Source organism: Homarus americanus, unplaced genomic scaffold (assembly GCF_018991925.1).
Source record: "Homarus americanus isolate GMGI-L3 unplaced genomic scaffold, GMGI_Hamer_2.0 scaffold6894, whole genome shotgun sequence".
Classification (NCBI taxonomy): domain Eukaryota; kingdom Metazoa; phylum Arthropoda; class Malacostraca; order Decapoda; family Nephropidae; genus Homarus; species Homarus americanus.
The window spans coordinates 100,908-121,958 of NW_024731872.1; the positions used below are offsets into that span (position 1 = coordinate 100,908).

The window sequence follows — 21,051 nt, forward strand, 5'->3', positions numbered from 1 at the left end:
TTTTTCTTCTTTTCCTGAACCACCCTGTCTTGTAGGTGCCAGGAGAGAGTTATTCCCAATCCATTAAGATGACAGAAGAGTTAGGAAGGGACGAAGGGAAAAAGAGGAAGAAAAAGAAGAAACAGATGAATAAGAATGAAGAAGAATCAGAAAGAACAAGAAAAAGCACTCGGTGTATACGCTGACGCAGATGTGGAACTGACAGGCTTTGTTATATCTATTCTTTGCAAAATGGTGAATCTAGATCATCTGAAGATTAGACATCCTAACACCAACCAGGGAGAATTAAATTAGGTTACCTTAGATTAAGTTGCGTTAGATTAGCGTTAAGGTTAAGGTGGGCTTAGGTAAGGTTAGATAGTTTAGGTTAGGTTAGATGACTCTAGATCATGCAACTACACGTAAATCAAGCAGGAAGACTGATCACAGAAAAAATCAGGTTTATACTTCAGCTGGTGTGGTGTTGATAATATTGAAGACCACATAAAATAGGCTTTAGAGAGAAAACAACAACAACCTAATATTGCAGCAAACACGGGCATCATCCCCCACCCACACGCACACCGTTAATTATTATTATTATTATTATTATTATTATTATTATTATTATTATTTTTACACATCGTAACACCAGATTTACGCGGGCAAGAGAGAGAGAGAGAGAGAGAGAGAGAGAGAGAGATTTTTGGATGTTGATTTCCGTACGTCTGGGTAAACAATATCTCTCGTTATTGTATCCTGTTCATCAGAAACAGACATAAACAATAGCATACAAAATGAATCTTCAGAGTACAAACAGGACACCACAAACATTACTTAAGACTTACATTATCCCCTTCCAATAGTGTTAATAAGGTGTTCGGGTGTAGATGGTGATGCGTCTTTGTTTTTACGGCCCGTGCCAGAATACCTATTGTTTATTTGCACACTTATGAATAGCGCTATACACATGAGCATCCTTAGTCCTCTACTACGCACGCATGCAGGAGGACGTGGAGTAGCTTGGCACGGCTGTGATTATAGTTGTTGGCAGAGGTGTGTGGTGCCCAGGCGCGTCAGCTGACATTTTTAATAATAATTTAGAAGGTGTTGTTGATGTTGTTGTTGTTTATGGTTGGGAGTGATGGGACTGCGGCCAAGTATGTTGTGATTGTTGACTGTTACCACATACACTGTTTATTATCTAGCCACCACCCGCCAGTCACTACACACCATACAACACAACACACACACTACTCACCACAGAACAACACAGCACACCACACAACATACACACCACCAGCCATACCACACATCACACCACACAACACATCACACCACACAACACAACACACCACACAACACACCACACAACACACCACACAATACATCACACCACACAACACACCACACAACACACCACACAATACACACACCACACAACACACACCACACCACATACCGAATCACACAACATACCACTCCACACACTACATACATCACATGAGAGTCCTTCGTCACATATTTTCCATCCTTCAAGAAGAAAATGAAGCAGAACTAGGTCCCTGCAAACCGGACAGTGAGGGCCGGGCAATAGGGGGCGGGGAATAAGGGCCGGGCAATGAGGGACGGGCAGTGAGTGTTGGGCATAAGTGCCGGGCAGTGAGGGACAGCCAATTAGGGCCGGGCAGTGAGGGACGGGCAATAACGGCCGGACAATAAGGGCCGGGCAGTGAGGGACGGGCAGTGGGGGCAGGGCAATAAGAGCTGAGCAGTGAAGGCCAGACAATAAGGGCCGGGCATTAAGGGCCGGGAAGTAGGGGCCGGGCAGTAAGTGATGGTCAGCAGAACCTGGCAGTGATCCTGGTAAACATGATCTTCAATACCACCCAACCGTATAAACTATTATGTTTCAGAGACGAAAAAAAATACGATTATCTCAGAATCTTACCCATTAATGCACCTCGGAGTTCATGGATTAATAACGAGGCGGCAGTAATGATGATAGACGCATATCTGCCTCAACTCGACGCCTTGGGGAAACATCTTGCAAAATCGGAACTCTTTCACAAGTATAATCTGGACCAACGCGTTTGGGAATCACACCAGCCTTAAGATTACCGAGATGAGATATTAGTTAATTACCACACTTGGCTTGCGAGCTCCTCCTATGTAATAAGTGGCTCGCGGCTACTTAAACAGGTGCTTAATTGGGAAGTAAAGTGACCTAGCTGGAAGGTGTTTCATACAGGTGTGTTTTGCTTGAGTACAAAGAGGCATTTGCATTATAGGCTGTCGGTGAGGTGCTAGTGATGGTTTCTGGCATGATTGAGGACTCCTAGACACTGATCATTACGACAGCTCACCTGGGTGGCTCAAGGTACCTGTGATTGGTGGTGGCGAGTGGTAAGTTAATTGGCTGACTGCAGGTGTACGTGGCACAATTAGTCGAGGTGGAGTGTAAAGTACAGGTATAAGGCAGACTGGCTGGGATTAGCATGAAGATATGGTAGTTGGTTGTAAGGTGGTGGTGGTAATGGTGGCAGTGATGGTGGAAGTGGTGGTAGTGAATGGGTGTTGGCGGTGGTTGTATGGTGGTGAGTGGAAGGGTGAAGAAGGGAAACAAGGAGACGGAAGGGGAGGAAGGGAGATGAAGGAAGGGGAGAGAGGAAAGGAAGGGGAGAGAGGGGGGGAGAGGGGGAGAGAGGGAGGAGTGTTTTGGAGGGAAATGGAGGATTAACAGAGGAAATGGGTATGAGATAAATTGGGAGTTGAGGAGGATCAGGGAGGAAGCAGGAACGTTGGGGGGAGTAGTGGGAGGAGGTGGGGGGACAGGGCAGACATACCGGCCCCGGACGCAGGACCTAGCTAATGACTAAATAGGATTAGCTCAAGTCGGTCGGAAGACAACTGAATTTTTTTTGTCTTATCCCACCGACGACCGAACTCAGTGGATAGAATATCGACTGACATAAAATAGGTTGATGTTATCAGTAAAAGGGTGAAATTAAAAGTGCGTCGCCCCATTGCTCACGGGTAGAGTTTCAGTGGAGTACGGATCCACAGGTAAACACGCCAAGGTGTCTTAGAAGGATCCCAAACCAGGTGAATCTTTAGAGCTGTATCATGCTCCTTGATGTTTACAAGGTTAATGATTATATTTTTTTTTGGGGGAGCACACACTTCTTATGCCATTTATTCATTATTATCCCTTAAGTTGCTTTCAGTAATTCGTAGAACTATTCTCTTTAAACCTACCTGAGTAAGTCTGTTTGTGGTCAACATATAGATTAATAAGGATCGTTCTTGCAATTTTACATAGTTCTTATCTATCATTATTTACGTCACACCCACCCACACAGACACAACTTAACGTTCACCAGCAAGTCATGAACCAGGGTCTTCAGAATGTATATAATTATAGTTATGCCGTCGTAGTTCTGCTGGTTGGTCATATCCTTTGCAGGTGATTGGCCACAGCCTCGATTCCCGACCGGAACATATGATTGGGTTCCCAGTTTGTGTAATGTGTGTGCGTGTGTGTGTGTGACATCAACCCAAGTCACATATCTTTCCCATCTCCAACAATCGATTCTCTACCTCCCCCCCTCTCCTTCCCTCCCTTATTCAAACATTGATTTTACATATCTCTAAAACATCTCTCCGTTCATCTCACCTATCGATTATCTCTCTCTCTCTCTCTCTCTCTCTCTCTCTCTCTCTCTGTCTCCCTGCCTTCTTAAATCATACACGAATTATCAGATTAATCTAGACCTCCAAACACGGATTAGTGGTGGCCTCCGAAACAGTACACTGGGAGACAAAATCTGCCGTTGTCTTGATACACGAGCAGGTTAAAGTGACGCCGCGTCCTCTGCTTGGCTTAACAACTCATCCGTCGGGTGAATTGGCCTTGTTATAAATAGTTTAAGTTTAACCCTTGAAGGACGATAATTTAATTAACCATTGGAGGACGATGGCTTAACGCCTTTGATGACGATGGCTTTAATCCTTTGATAACTATGGTTAAACCCTTTGATGAAGATGGTTTTTACCCTTAGAGGACGATGGTTTAAACCCATGATGATGATGATGATGATGATGATAATGGTTTAACCTTTGAAGATAATGGTTTAACCTCATGAGGACGATGGTTTAACCTTTGAAGACAATGGTTTAACTCCAAGAGGACGATGGTTTAACCCCATGAGGATGATGACTTAACCCTTCAAAGACGATAATTTAATAATTTGAAGACAACAGTTTAACTTTTTTTTATGACTATTGTTTAACCTTTTATGGACGACGTTTACTTTTTAATCCTTTGAGAACCGTAACTTAATCCATTATTTGCAGTATGATTGTGGTAACTGTTGTCTTTGTATATTTATCTTTCTTTCTTATTTAGTATTTCTTGCACTCACTCTGTTTCGTTCCTTCACTTTCTGTTTCTTTAGTGAGAGAGAGAGAGAGAGAGAGAGAGAGAGAGAGAGAGAGAGAGAGAGTCACCCATACTTTACGTGCATTGCCCAGTGATTCTTATCTCACGGTGTCTTCTTCGGATGATCACATTTGCTAACGAACCTTCAGCAGTGGTAGATCAAGGCAGTGTCCCCTTAACCTATCATTCGCTCACAACCCAACACTGATTTACAATCTATTACTGTGTTTCTCTAGCGATTTATAGTTTTCCTTGCTATTTCTCTTTCACTTCCCTTCATTCTTCCTTCCTTCCATTAATCCCATTGAGGTGTTGTGTGTTTGGGTAGAGTGGTGAATCAGCTATCTTCTGGCTAACGCGTCATATATCGTCTGTCTTTTGGTTTTCAATATCATTTCACCGCTAGTGTGATTTGTCCTCTTTGGTACCTACCACCTCGAATACCTGGTCAAGAGTTACCTTCTTTCTCATTTTCCTTCTCTTCTTCCTCCTGTTCCTCCCCTTCCTCCTGTTCCTCCCCTTCCTCCTGTTCCTCTTCACCCATTCCCCAATTATGCAACTGTATATTTTCAGCCTTCCGTTAATTATTATTATTATTACACACACACACACTCAAAAGCATCATAGGCACCCATACCTTCACTCAGATAAAGACAACGTTAATCCACCCCATACTCAATCTACACGACCGTTCACAGGCAAATGGACACTGCACACTCACATAATCTTATGACTATACAAGTACTCACAAAATACACCTCGTAAAAATAACAAGAATATTTTTTTTTTACGCTATATCTGCCAAGTTCAGCCTGATTTATATACCTCAGTTGCTGGAGATAAATCGTGTGATTCTTTTTTTTTGTCACTAAACGAACGCAACGAATATATAACCTTTCTCCGACGCGTTATGGCCAAGAAATATTATACGTATTTCTCAAAACAAATTCGATAAGTTCTCAACGCTGGCATAAAAAAATGTAAGAGAAAAAATAAAGATTTTTCTCTTTATCTCTTGTATGAAAGTGGAATTCAGGTACACATTCACAGCATGGTCGACTGGAGGTGCCCCCCGCGTTTTATTCAGTCGGCGGTCCGCTCTTGTGTAATAAGGACAAAATATACGAGTTCTCAAACCTGGCATCAGTGAGAGAGAAAAGAGTTAAAAATATCCCCATCATTTCTTGTGTGTCAGAGGTTAAACATTTACATATTTTTTTCCGTCGTGGTGAAGAGAAAATTGTGAATAAAAAATATTAAAACAAAAAATTTGCTCTTATTATTTTACCAGTGAAGGGAGGGGAGGGAGGGAGGAGGGAGGGGAGGGAGGGGAGGGAGGGGGGAGGGAGGAGGAGGGGGAGGGGGAGGAGGGAGGGTGAGGGGAAAGAAAGGAAGGATGAAAGGAGGGGAGATGTACGGGAAGGGGAGAAGTAAGGAGGAGAGGAGGAGGAAAGGGGAGGGTGAAGGGAGAGGGGGGAAAAGAAGGAAAAGGGGAGGGAGGGAAGGAGGAGGAGGTTGTGAGGGAGGGTGAGGAGGATAGGGAGAGGGTGAGACGAAGGGATGGGAAAGAAGGTAGGATGAATGGGAAGGGAAGAGAAGGGATGATAGGGTGCTGGGGAGGGTGTGGGTGAGGTGAGGGAAGGGGAGGGAGGGTGAGAGGGAGGGGAGGAAAGGGAGGAAGGAGGGTGAGATGCAGAGGAAGGGGAAGGATGGTAGGAGGGGAAGGGACGCACAACACCTCAGATGGTCGTGTTGTATGGTAAATTTACCTGGTCAATTTATCTCTCTCTTTCCTTCTCTGTCATAACTCTACCACCATGACCACCACTACCACTACCATCGTCACTACGACCACCACCACCATCACCATTTCAGCATCAAATCGGAGACGCCCAGCGGTAGGTAATACCGGGCTAACACCACCACACTGGCACCACGATATTAACTACCACAGGGAAATATAAGAGAGATCACAATCACTACACTAATTTTTGTGGTAGAGAGGACCCGCCCTCCTCCCCCTCACCCACCCCTGACCATTATGGCTACAGATGGTGTCTATAATGCCTAAAATTCCTTATCCATTTATATACGTGTTGAGTTTATCTTCATTAAAACAAATACTAAAAGTAAACAAAGACAGCAAAATAAACATCCACAGTAGAGTAATTAAGAGATGTGTTTTATTCTTGTACGAGAAAATTTATCCAGCTTTTCACGTTCTTCCGGTGGTGGATTTAACTCTAGAATTTCGGACACTGCCAGCCCGCCAGACCAGGGCTTCAGTAGCGCGAGAGCCACCGAGCAGTGAGGAGGTGAAGTCTGGCGGTCTGTACGACGTGGGCTGTGTGTGCGTGGTGATGATTGGCGACGCTGTGCGAGTCTTCTAGTCAAAACTTATCCAATAAAAACTTGCGACTTGAAACACACATTATATTTTCATCAGCTGAGGGAAACTTTTGGATTTATTAAAAAAAAAAGTGTAATACTAACTGAAGAATTTCCACCATATAATACGAAAGTTGTTATCGCGAGGATATCTTTCCGCGATGCAGATTACGTATAAATAACGTATCTGTGGGCGAACTGGACTGGTGAGGGTGGCCAACAATTAAATGATAATCGGAGAGTGTAGTTATGGGTGTGTGTGACCTATAAACAGTGATCGCCAGGTATAAGAGTCCCAGTGTTAGAGGCAGTTGGCCAAGCTAGTGAGCGAAAGGCAGCAACAGGGAGGAAATCTTCAAGTGACAGCCACCGACACCACGACACTATGGTAAGTCCCTATTACCAGCTTAGAACACCCGGCGACCTGACTCATGAGTTCTACTTCACACAGACCCTAACCTAACCTAACCATTGAGTTAGGTTAGGATCTGTTAGGACTGGGACACATTCACCCAGCCATCGAACATTTATTGTCAATTATAATTTTTTTTAAATAAATAGGTAGCTGATAACAGTCGTCCTGAGCCAAGATTGAGGCCAGTGACTCGTGCCCGTGGTGAAATAAGGTTACTGGTAGTGTTTCTTCATGTCATGTATTAATAGAAGGGGAGTAACCTTGCGACAGGAGAATGAAGGTTTATTTATACATAAAACAAGTTGGTGGGTGGCAGCGTACCAACATATACTAAAACCACCAAGTTTTTTTTCTTCTAGAGTAAACTGATATATGTATTAATAATTCCTATATATTTTATAAAGATTTAATCTGTGTATACTGTTTTATGGGATTATCTGATAATTTGCTCCCCCTCAGCTTATTTCACCTAAAGATTAACCACCCTAAGCTTCTTGGGGCGGGGGGGGGGATTAGGTTAGCGTTATTGTTGTTAATCTTTGGTGAAATAAATTCGGGAGGTTAATCTTCAAGTGATTCGTTATTTGTGTTATATCGACGTATCAAAGAGTATGCTATTTGAAATGTATCAGATGTATGGTATAAAAAAATAAAATATAAACAGATAACATATAGTAGAGTATTTAAAGAAGTAATTAACCAAACGAAGCTTTCTGTGACGTAATCTACAAAACAACACAGTCTGACAGTTGAGGAGAAAAAAAAAACAGGAAGAAAACAGAGCAAAAAGTAAAGAAGAGCAACGTCTACAACATTTTGGCAGCGAGTGTTCAGGAAATCCACAGCACTTCCCACACTTACTTCCTATTAAGTCCCTCCCCCCCTCCGGTCTTCCGCGCTAATTCCCTTTTAATGAAATTTTTGTTGCAGAAATAGTTATCTAAATGCCCGTATAATTCTTTTCCTTTCCCACGGTGTATGTGTGTGACTGCTCCGGCGGAATTATAGTTGTGTTTATGTCAAATTTGTCAGTTCTTAGGCCGAGAGGGTTAAACCACCGCCTTTAAAGAGCTCAACTAACGTCCTTAAAGATCTAAAAGTTAAACCATCGTCCTCAAAGTGTTACACCATAGTCCTCAAAGGATTAAACCATCGTCCTCAAAAAGTTAAACCATCGTCCTCAAAGGGTTAAACCATCGTCCTCAAAGGGTTAAACCATCGTCCTCAAAGGGTTAAACCATCATCCTCAAAGGGTTAAACCATCGTCCTCAAAGGATTAAACCATACTGTAGTCCCCAAAGGGTTAAACCATCGTCCTCAAAGGGTTAAACCATAGTCCTGTTTCTTCATTGTCGTCCACATCATCTTGCTTCCTCACTCACTCCTCATCACCTTCACCTATCGCTGCCGTTCAACCCAAACCTCCAGTATAGTCAGCCCTACAGTTGCTTCCTCTAACAGGAATTTAACTACCTCCCTTCAAGCACTTAACTCTATAGTATTTAATCGTTACTCTGTCAATCCTGTAAGTATATCCTCATGCCTTTAGCCACCACTAACTCAATCTTAACCCCTGGAAACACTCCCTTTAAGCACTAACGTTTCCACCTTAAGTGCATCACAAAGTTCTCAATCCTCTCAGATCCTTACCATCACCACCACCCTCACTCCGGTAACCACTCGGTCCCACTCCCCCTCCTGCGGGCACTCGGTCCCTCTCCCCTCCGGTAAGCACTCGCTCCCTCTCCCCCTCCGGTAACCACTCGATCCCTCTCCTCCTGCAGGCACCTGCTTGTTGTGCCTCCTGTTTCACAGCTTCTACCGCTATATGGCTGACTTACTCTGCACCCGTTGACCCAGATCACACACACACACACTCAACAAAAACAACTGCAGCAGGGAATGATTCATGAACCCCCCCCCTAAGATCACACACACCCCAGCTATTTTCAACACACTTGTAAATATCCCGAGGTCCAAATACCGTCCCAGGAGTGTGTGTGTGTGTGTGTGTATGTATGTATGTATGTATGTGTGTGTGTATGTGTGTATGTGCGTGTGTGTGTGTAGATTTTCTACCGCTGTTGAAAAATTGAACTGCAAATATCAACATCGATTTTTTTTACACAATTTATTTCTGGAGTGAAACTCGGGAAGAAAGCTGAGAATAAATGTTACTTACCAACACATATGAGGTTAAAGTTGGCCTACTTGTGATGATGGGACGCTACAAATACACTTAAAAATAGCCATTACTTATAAACACTTGAGGAGAGCCTTGTATTAAGTACTTTTGTGATTTAACTTATTAACAATCGTTATGTATACTTGAGTGTTAAGATGGATCCCGTGTATGACTGTATACATCCACGTTGTATACATTCAGGAATAAAAATGTATATATGCAAGGTTAGGTTGGTATTATGCTCTTGAAAAAAATATATATGGTGATGTTTGATGTAAAGTCAGTGATGAGGTCAATGATGAAGTCAGTATCAGTAATTAAGTCATTATTGGGGTTAGTAATGAAGTCAATATCGAGTCAGTGGTCAAGTTGTGACGTCAGAGATGGAAGTTAATAACGAAGTCAGTGGCCATGTTAGTGGTGATGTCAGTGATGAGGTCCATAATGATGTCCGTGGTGACATCGATAGTGAGGTCAAACATGAGATCAATAATGTAATCACTGGTGATGTCCGTAACGAAGTCAGTCATAAGGTTAGTCATAACTCAAAAGTGGCAGCTTGAGTGAAGTCAGTAATGAGGTCACAGGTATATCTATCATCCATGAATTCAGATTAAAACTTACAATATTATTCATTACATCAGCTGATTCTTCACGACTTCTGCTTATTATTAACGAAATCAGCTTAAAATTATTCATAACCTCAGTTTACTATTCATGACTTCAGCTTAATATTATTCAAGATCTTAGCTTACCATTTATGGCCTCAGCTTATTACACATGACCTCAGCTTACTACACCTGACTTCTGCTTACTACACATGACCTCTGCTTACTACACATGATCTCAGCTTACTACACATGACCTCAGCTTATTATTCACATCCTGAACTCTTTCTTCATGACCGCAGTTTATTAGTCATAAAATCGTATAATGGCAATGTGGTATAACTCCTTGTTCATCAAAAATTAACAAGCTGTGGGACTCATATGCAAAGAACGTAACACTTTTTTTTTGCAACTTCCACTGCAAGATAACGAATGGGGTATTTTTTGTTGGGTTATATCAAGTCAATGATCATCTTTCTCGATTCACTGACCAACTAATGAGACGAAAGAACTTTTTCTCCTAACCCCAGCAAGCTATCTTCTGAGCCCACTCGCACACTGCTGTTGGGCGTATGGTTTTTTTTCTTCAGTTATGATAAATCTGCTTTTGATGGCAAATTTAAACCATTATTATAAACAAGATATAATTACATAATATTACTGTGCTTTATGAGTATTATTTTAAATTTAGGTAAGAAATGATATTATTCATTGACCTGTACGAAATCCTCTCTCTTTTCATCCATTGCTCGGGTCAGTCAGTGTTATCGACAGTTTGAGAGAGGGAATTCACGCTCCGTCACCATCCTTCGTCTATGTCTGTGTGTTAGTATGATAAATATTTGCTTCGTAATTTCACATCTACAGTCGAGATCAAAAGTCTGTGTGATGTAGTATTAACCCTAAATTCACCTTATGTACTCTCCTTCACTATGTGTACATTGCTAACAACACCAATGGTCCCTCAAGCATTCTCACCCTTCATCTAAGTCAAAGAAAACAAACATGACCTTCGCTGCTTCCCTTCACTGTTGGGCACTGTAATGTTTTTGCGCTTCGCCTTGCACAAGATGCAAAGGGGTGTACAATAAACTAGCCCCCACGTTGCATAGGAAAATCTTAATCTTTCTCTCTACCAGTTTCCTTCCTTCCTACTCCAAGAGAAAGAGAGGCGTAGTACAGGTCCCCGGGGAGGAAGGTCGAGTGAGACACGCCTTACACGACACAACTCCCTCCTGAACCAGTTCCCTTCCCCTTCTCTCCACCACCCTTCCTTCCTTCCCCCTTATACGTTCACTTGTGATGACATAGACAGATGCCAGATGGAAGGACAACACACAATCTTCAAAGAGTATTTCTTAACAGTGACAGAAACCTCCCTTCCTTCCGCCCTCACCCCCCTCCGTGACGAGAATATTGATTGAGAATTAATTAACTCTGAAAATAGAAAACAAGAGAAAGCCATAGATCACCTGAAGATTAGTCTCCAGCTTAAATCACCTGCTGTTTAAGCGCCCTGTCAGTACCTGTGGTTATGTTATGTTAGCGTTTGGTTGGATAAAGGAGGTGAAATAAGCTATGGGAGCTAATCTTTAGGTAATTCAAACACACCAACAGTTTTAGGGATACTTTGTGTAAATTTAGTACAAGAGGGAAAATATATATAGACAATTTTCTGAGTTTGGAAGTCGGGGGTTTAGTCAAGAATGTTAGGAAGACCAGGAAGAACGACACAGTGAGAAGAGGCTTTGTTTTGAAGTTTTCTTTTTTTTTTCTTTCACAACGCTGATCTCTATTGCGTAGGTGGTGTTACAGTCTGGGAAATATTGCCAAGTCTACAAACCACTCTTGAGAAACATCTGGCTCGCATTATGTCTCTTCTCTGAGGCAGGGAAACAAGTACACCTTGACGGAGACTGATTTCCACAATATCTTCAAGATTACTGTTTGTATGTAAGTTAAAGCACCGGATGGCATTAGTACACCCGTATTGTGCACCCAAATCTATACTGGTACTTGTATTTTTTAGTTAACTTTCCTATTTTAACTACGACAGTCAAGAGCTTCACCAAACACCTATTTTTGTAAACTACAACAACACTCAAAAGATATACATTGAAATATTTCCCTTAATAATTACTAAGTGTTGTGAATTTTCTCATATGCTCTCTCTCTCTCTCTCTCTCTCAGTGTCTCAGTTCTCTCCACCCTTTCAAAGACTCTCACTCTACGGCCCATTTGGTCTTTGAAGGACCCGCGACGTATTCACCCCTTCACACTGGTACTCGCTCTAGTGTCCCCTCCCTCCGTCTCTCTCCCTGCCCTCGCCCCTCTCTCATTCTCCTCCCTGGGTTTAAGTGGGCTTTTTTTCTCACCAATCACCTCTTGCATCTTTCTCTTCTACTTCACCTATTCTTTCATTCCTATTATTCTTCCTCCCCCTCCCCCTCGTGACACAACAGTACCCGTTAATGTTGTTTGTTTACAACTGTTCTCCGTTTCCACATTCTTGGCTTTTGAGGCGACCTGTATTCGAGTCGTACCTGTATTTGAATCGTACCTGTATTTGAATCGTACCTGTATTTGAGTCGTACCTGTATTTGAGTCGTACCTGTATTTGAGTCGTACCTGTATTCGAGTCGTACCTGTATTTGAATCGTACCTGTATTTGAGTCGTATCTGTATCTGTATTCAAGTCGTACCTGTATTTGAGTAGACTTGTGATTTTAGGTATCAACGTTGCCTTCCTCCGTACTACCTTCCCCCTTACTCCACCCCACCCCCTCACTCCGCCCCACCCCCTTACTCCGCCCCACCCTCTTACTCCACCCACCCCTTACTCCACCCCATCCCACTCCACCCCTTACTCCACTCCACCCCTACTCCACTCCACCCCACCCCTTACTCCACTCCACCCCTTACTCCACCCCACCCCTTTACTCCACCCCACTCCTTTACTCCACCCCACCCCTTTACTCCACTCCAACCCACTCCAACCCTTCCACCCCACTCCACCCCACTTACTCCATCCCTTCTTTGTACCTCTTTGTTGGCCCTGGGAACGTACTGCTCCCCCTCCTCTTCGTTTCTGTAGTATCCTGCTGGGTACACTTCTTCCGCTTCCTCCTCTTCACTACGTACATCTGTCTTCATTTTCTGTTTTGTCTTCACTTTGTTCACCCTTTCTTCATTTGTTTTGTATCTTCCTTAAGCATACCGTTTACTCTTCTCTGTCTTGTATACCTTTTGTTCGGTTTTGTCATCCATTACGTTTCGGACCTGTCAGAATGTCGTGGGAATCGATAAAAAAATGATTGGACTTGTCAGCCTCACTCAAGATCATGGACGTGTGAAAAAAGTAACTCAATCTTACCTTAAAAAATAAAACCACGTCTTCAACTTATCAAAAAAATCCCAAAATTTACTCAAAAAGAAATTTCTAATCGAAAAAAATCTTGGTAACTAAAAAAAAAAAATTTGAACTTACAAAAAAGAAAAACAAAATTTGGAAATTTCGAGGAAGAAAGAAAGAAATATATCGGAACAAAAATCGAATCGGACGTATCGCTGAAAACCCTTGGGGGGGGGGGCGTATTCAGACTGGAGATGGCGTGTAGGGAGGGAGGGAAGGGATCTGTTACGAGTAGAACTGGCGTGTGGTGATGGCTCTTCCCTCTTTACCAGGTATGTCTGCTAAGTTGTGTTGTAGTAGTAATAGTAGTAGTGGAAGCGACCTGTAGCTGTGATGCTGTTCTTGTGATGTCTAGTGGCTTCTTCTTCTTCTTCTTCTTCTTCTTTCTCTTCTTCTTCTTCTTCTTTCTCTTCTTCATCTTCTTCTTTCTCTTCTTCTTTCTCTTCTTCTTCTTCTTTCTCTTCTTCTTTCTCTTCTTCTTCTTGCACTTACTGTATCTTGTTCTTCTCTTCTTCCATACCCCCCTCCTCCTCCTCCTCCTCCTCCTCCTCGGATTTCTTCTTATTCCTTTCTTTTATTCCGTTTTTACTCCTTTAGATATTATTCTCTCACTCTTTATTTATCTATCTGTTACTCTATCTTCTTTCTCTACTAAAATCAGTGACTATTGACTTCTTTCCCTATTAGATCTACTTCACTCTACTAAACTTATGGACCTATTGTTCTGCCTTTCTCCAATTAAATTTAACCCATTCAGCTACAATACCCCAATATTCTATCCCCATTATATTGCCTCCCTGCCTCTCTATTTACTAAAGCTAGACCCATTTTCCCCATTCCAATCTATTAGACCTATCTCGCTCATCCTATCCTCTCTCTCTCTCTCTCTCTCTCTCTCTCTCTCTGTGTCTGTGTTCCTGCTTCATCACCTTGCTGCCATTCGTCAACGTCATTTGGTCTTTTTGCACAGTGATTATGCATTGTCCGGAACATGAAGGTCTTCCTCCTTCTTCCTTACCCCCCACTCCTCTTCCTCTCTTCCTCCATTGGCTAAGTCCTCCCGCTTCCTTTCCCCCACCTCCCCCTTCTCCCCCTTCCTTACCACTCCTCCCTCATTTCCCCTACTCCTCACTTCTTCTATACATTCTCCTTACCTCCCCCTAGTAGGTGTTACTGGCAGAAGATGGTCAAGACAAGGATGACTTTTCAAATGGGCCCGAAGATTTAATAGGCACCAACTTCATCACCAAAATTGGGATACAATCCTATTGGGTCCTAGAGACACGTAATGTGGATTGGGGCCTCAGTTTTTTAATGGGTTCTGATGGGGGCTAATTGGCCCTAAATAGCAATGGGCCCAATTCAGTTAATAGGTCATAAAAATCATTTATTTATACAATATATTTTTTTTTATCTACGATCTTTATCTTAGTCTTATTTCACCTTCATATTTGTTTTTTAATCTTTCCATTATTTCTAATTTATATCTATTTCATGGACGTTCTGCTATATTTCTATTATTATTATTTTGTTTTTAAGACATCGATTCTTTACTCAGTTTTACGTCGAAGGTCAACTAAATGGTAAGTCTTGGTGAGGATAATACTGCGGCGACGAGACTCTTACCCTGTGTGATGCTGTTTACCATAGCGACCTCGGCATTACCTTCGTGTAGATGAGAGAGAGAGAGAGAGCTTTCTATTTGTTTGGTTGAGGATATTTAATATTTAGAAGCGGGAGTAGAGGTCCATACATCCCCTTGTTGTTATTAATAGTGACATTTTAAATGTTATTCTCAAGTTTCACAACGAGAACCGGAAACTGTGTTATGTTTACAGCAGTAGGTTTAAGGCTGGTGGTGAGGGGGGGGGGAGTGATTGTTGTGGGTCGTGGAAGTAGTAGTAGGAGGAGGGGGATTGGAGGTGTAGTCGTCGTCGTAGTAGTAGTAGTAGACTATGAGGCAACAGTCACTGAATGTCGCATAGATCTGTGACTTAACTATCTCAGCTAGGGTAGTTGTAGTAGTAGTAAGGAAAGGAGAGGAGAGAGGGACACGCGTCACGGAGGAGTAAGAGGCCCCCGGGTGTCTTGTGTGTAACTCGACCTTAACCACTCGCTGTAACCACTCTTCGCGCCCACCGCAAGACCTGTCCCCCGCCCATGTCACTCCTTCACTACCAGCATATTCTCTCTCTCTCTCTCTCTCTCTCTCTCTCTCTCTCTCTCTCTCGTGGATGCATCTGTAACTCGTGGGTGTCTACGGGAGAAGTTGCTCATCACACGGCCGATGCAGGTAGACAGGAATGTTGTGGCGATGAATGCGGTGAAATATGGGATGGAAGTTATGCCAAAGATTGATATGAAGATTATAGCAAAGACTAAAACCACTTAAGACTTGCAACAAAGATGAAAATACAAGCTCCAGCGAAAGACACACCAGCAACAACATTATCACGTCACCGATGGCTCAACACACAGGATGACAACCTGGTAGATGGGTGACTCCCCCCTTCCTATACCTACAACCGAGTCATGTGTCTCTCTCTAACCCTGCCCTACCTGGCGACACAATCATCTCACCTTACCTGAGATTGGGTTCTCTCCCACACTCACGTATTCGGCACACTCTCAATTTAACCAGTAATTTATTATCGGAAAGGTGGTCTAATTACGCCCATGGGACATTCAGGTTTGCCGTACCGAGGTTTTATCAGCCCACTATGATGGATTTATTGCATGTAAGCACAGGGGGGGATTTAATTGCAGCTGGTGGATGGGGGGAATTAGTGGTGATTCGTGGGGGGTGATGTGAGGATGGGGAGATGTGACTGGGCCTGGTAGGGGGGCGGAGGTGATCTGGTGGGATGACGGTGGTGCTGGTGTAGAAGGGGAGAGAAGGAAGGGAGAGGAAGAAGAGGAGGGGGAGGTTGTGTGAGGGGGAAGAGGGAGGGGATTGTTGGAGAGGGGGGAAAAGTGGAGGAAGGAGTGTGAGGGAGAAGTGAGGAACATTTTAGGGTGAGGGAGACATGAGGGTGAAGTGTAAGAGAGATGTTAAGTGTTCTCGGCCTCCTATAGACAACACGGAGATCACACGATAAAGAAACGTGGGAGAGGTGATGGTGGTGAGATAAAGTGGAGGAGAGGGGACAAGGGAGAGGGTGAGGAGGGAAGAGAAAGGGAGACGGGGAGAAGAAAAAGAAAGAAAGAGAGAGAGAGAATAACGCCCAAGTCAGAAACAAACAAGAACATGACTCATTTTACCTGAGGCTTCGAGACACAAATCGAACCATTTCTGAAACACTGAACTTTTCTCCTTCGTATACCTGTACTTCGACACCTGTTTAGCGTAAGTTAGATACTTAGTCTGGCGTATATATTGGTTTGGCTCTCATTATGTTAAGACCGATATGGCGTAAACTAAGATGGCGTAAGTTGCATAGGTGTAAATCTACTGGACATAAAATTATTGATTGGTTGATCAGCGTAAATTAGTTTAACGTAATATAATTTAGAGTAAATTGATTTGGCGTAAAATAATTTGGCGTAAATTGGTTTAGTATAAAACAATTTGGCGTATGGGTATTACATCGACCACATAGGCCGGCGTAAGGCAGACCATAGACATCGTACCAGGGTGTGACACAAGAGACGCTTCCCTGTGAGCACGGGCCCTGGAAACTGCATTGTGTTTATTTATATATGAGGGCGGTATCTGGGACCCGTACCTGTGTGGTGGTGGTGATAGTGTGGGGGAGATGGTAGTGCAGTGGTGGTGATGGTGTGGTGGTGGTGAGGTGTGGTGGTGGTGATAGTATGGGGGGGGGGTGGTGAAGGCCATGTAATATTTAGGGGAGTTGGTGATGGTGGTACTAGTTAAGCCGTTGTTGTTTGTGGTGGTGGTAACTGTGCTAGATAGTTAGGATAGGTTAGATTAAGTTAGGTTAGGTTAGATTGCTAAGTTATAGGTTAAGTTAGCGTTAGGGTGGTTAGTCTAAAGTCCATTTTTACTATAATTTTATTATTATTATTATTTTTTTTTTTGCATCGTCGATCTTCGCCACAGGAGAATACCCATACTGACGAGGTCCCACGCCCACAGTGACCTAACCCAGCCCCCTCCACGCCCACAGTGTATCCTCCGCCTTTGAGGGGCTCACTACTCTATTATGTCCATAAAAAAAATATATATATATATAAAAAAGTTCTCGCGAGTGAGTGAAGGATGGGTAACGAGTGAGGGTGATGGGTGAGTGAAGGATGGGTAACGAGTGAGGGTGATGGGTGAGTGAAGGATGGGTAACGAGTGAGGGTGGTGGGTGAGTGAAGGATGAGTAACGAGTGAGGGTGATGGGTGAGATCAAGGGCATTAACCACATTCATGAATACTAATGACGGAGCGGAAGGTGTTTGAGGATTTCTGGTTTAGTGAGTTATGGACACTCTCTCTCTCTCTCTCTCTCTCTCTCTCATCATTATGACACAGGTCTTATGTGACGGTACCTAACCTAACCTCACCTAACCTAACCTAACCTCACCTAACAGTAATTTACCCTATTCTACTTCTCCAGGACTTGAAGCTGTACTGTAACCTCTGAAATAATTAGAACTGCCATACCTGTGTTTGAACTCTACACACCTGTGACTGTACTAACATTTTCTAAGGTAATGAAATGAAACAAAATGCTATGTAGTTACCAGTATTGTGTCCTCGTCTAGGTGTTGTGAGTTTGAGCAAATAGACTTATAGATGTGTGCCAGTTCTTCCCTGACTCACTGAGGGGACCTTTGTCATGTCTCTCTCCCCTTTCTTATACTTCTTCTTCAGTAAAGGTGGTGTGTGTGTGTGTGTGTGTGAACTAAGTCTTTGTACAATGGTTTATAAGCTATTAATTTTTATCACCTCTTATTCTTCCTTTATCATTCTCTCCCTGTCTCCATATTTTCTCCCTTTACTCTCTTCTTTTTCATTTCTTCCATTTCTTCATTTTCTCTCCTTCCTCCCCTCACCCCCCATTATCTTATTGCTCTTACCGTTTTCTCCACCTCTCAATTTCTCCTTCCCCTTCCTTAATTTCTTCCTTCTCTATCTCTTCTCTTCTCCCGACTCATTATTTCCTCCTATTCCATTTTCATCCTCCTCTACTCTTCCACCACTACCTTACCACCTCCTCTCTTTTACCACCACTCCCTCCCCCCCCCCTCCACCTCACCACCCCCTCCTCCTCCTCTTGCTATACACCCCCGGGTCTCAAAATCCTGTCATGCCGGTTTTACAGAAGGTCTTTTAAAGCAGGGTCTCGTTGTCGTACACAGAGGATAAACCCCCATCAATCTGCTTATTTACTCACTCACCTTCGACCTCCCCTACCTGGAGTTGTCAGGATCCGCTAAATGGTGGACTTGTTGTCTTCTGTCTGCGTGTATGTCTGTTGTCTTTATTTATCTTCCGTCTTTGTGTAGGGGGAAGGAGGAAGAAAAGGGAGAAGAGAAAGAAAGGAGGGAGAAAGAGGAGGGCGAGAGGAGATCATGATGACAGAAGTGCATAAGGAATTTAAAGGAAAAACAGAAAGTGATTGGGACACTGAGGAGAAACATCCATACGTATTCAATGATGTCCTAATCTTGTGTCCAATGATTTATTATTTACTTTTATTCTTCCTTAGAGTTAATTAGTAACCTGATTATTTGCAAGAGGGAAGATATACACTGGGTCACCGTAAAAGAATGCCCAGATTTTAATATACAACCAATAGAAAATATGGGTAATCTTTTTCATTGGTTCTGTATACTGTATATTCAATCAAAGGGTATGTAGGCTTAGAATTCAAATTAGAATGCACAATTAGGTAATCAGTGTGTGTATTTTAGGGATAGCAGTCATGTGTATTTTAAAAAGAAGTAAATGTTTTTGAAAATATATCTTAGTTTTCTTTTCATATGGGATAAAAAATTGTTCTGTTGTTTTCTGTCGTTATTGCCGAAGAAATCTTACTTTTTTCAGTAACAAAAAATCTTACTTTCTACTGTTATAGTCGGAAAAAACCCTACTTTCTACAGCTATAATTGAAAAAAATTCCTTCTTTCTACAGGCATAAACGAAAAATCTGACTTTCTACTGCTATAATAGACAAAAATCCTACTTTCTACAGCTATAACAGAAAAAATCATACTTTCTACAGGTATAAACGAAAAAAAAACTTACTTTCTAAAGCTATAAACGAAAAAATCTTACTTTCTACAGATATAAACGAGAAATTCTTTTTTTTCCCTAAGCTTATTTGGTATCTTTATTTTTAACACGATAAAAAAACTCTCGCTTAAATTTCTTCACATCCTTAAACTCCATTGTATAAGTAGACTGTTTTTTGTTTTTTTACCGAGTGAGAGAATGTGTTATCTCTCCCAGTCTCTCTCACAAGCATGCCCGAGCCTTACCCCATCGACTCGGATCTTTCAAAAGTTCTCAGGTGTCAAAATTAATGTTCCTTAGTCTCTAATGTTCGTAAGTGTCAAGCGTTCGTAAGTCTTAAATGTTCGTAAGTGTTGAAAGTCCGTAAGTCTCAAACGTTCGTAAGTCTTAAACGTTCGTAAGTCTTAAACGTTCGTAAGTCTTAAACGTTCGTAAGTCTTAAACGTACGTAAGTCTTAAACGTACGTAAGTCTTAAACGTTCGTAAGTCTCACACGTTTGTAAGTATTAGAAGTTTGTGCGTTAGATATTTCCCCAGTAACTTAAGAAAGTGTAATATCGCATCTGATTGGTTGACTCACTTTCTAAATGACGATGACAAATGAACCAAAACACTGCTTCAAATTTACCCTGAGATTATAACATAGCTGTGTTTTCTTATCTGCCGCTAAAGTATAGAGAACTAAAATATCTAACAGACTTAAAGGGAAAAATAACTAGTGTTCTCTGCCCCACAGTTAAGATAAAAAAAATAGCTTCACTAGATGCGTTCTGTCAAAGGAAAAACAAAACATTTGAATCTTAACAGAATCTGAAGCGGGTGTGTGTGTCAGGGAGGGAGTACGCCTGTCCCTCGCCTCACAGCTACAGCCTGTTAACGTCGGTCCAACACCCCATATAAACGCGTGAGGCCGAGAGACACACCAAACCCTGAGCATTCCCAACGTGTTCCTCTGAGGTTAGCGCCGAGTAAGTGATAAATAAACCTAGCGGTGGTCGTAGGTTTACGTTCTAGAGGGGACTTATGGATACATGTGTGTGTGTGGGAGAAGTGTCAGGTTAAACACCACGTTCACATGTTAAATATTTTGGCTTTGCTGTTTTCATAGACATTTAAATACATGTGAAAGAAGTTGAAAGGAGAACAAATGGTCTGTAGCAATGGTGAAAGTGTATATAGTTTCTTTAGGGACAGAGTGGATACAGCATATTGCATTCTTAACCTTCGGTGCACATGAAGGCAGTGTGAGAGGCACGGCACCCGACCACCTTCACTTTCTCAACTGTACAATTAGGTTCTCATTTACAGCTGAATAGATTGATAGATGTTCTGGAATCGAACCAGCAACTCTTAGAACAGGAGGCGAGTGTGGTATCAACTCGGCCGCCACACGTTTAGTAATATTGTGTTTACTTACAGTCTAAAGTAATAAG

General features: G+C 42.5%; 1 protein-coding gene across 2 annotated transcripts in view; it reads left to right on the top strand.

The window, feature by feature from the left end:
- The first annotated feature begins 6,717 nt into the window (after positions 1-6,717).
- LOC121868067 (insulin-like growth factor-binding protein complex acid labile subunit) overlaps positions 6,718-21,051 on the top strand; it is a 60,589-nt gene continuing 46,255 nt past the window's right edge. For both annotated transcript variants that reach the window (XM_042368337.1, XM_042368336.1), the window contains exon 1: positions 6,718-7,196. Coding sequence is in view for 1 of the 2 variants with exons in the window: in XM_042368336.1 (XP_042224270.1) it covers positions 7,194-7,196 (3 nt within the window). In the remaining variant the exon portion in view is untranslated. The remainder of the gene's footprint in view (positions 7,197-21,051) is intronic.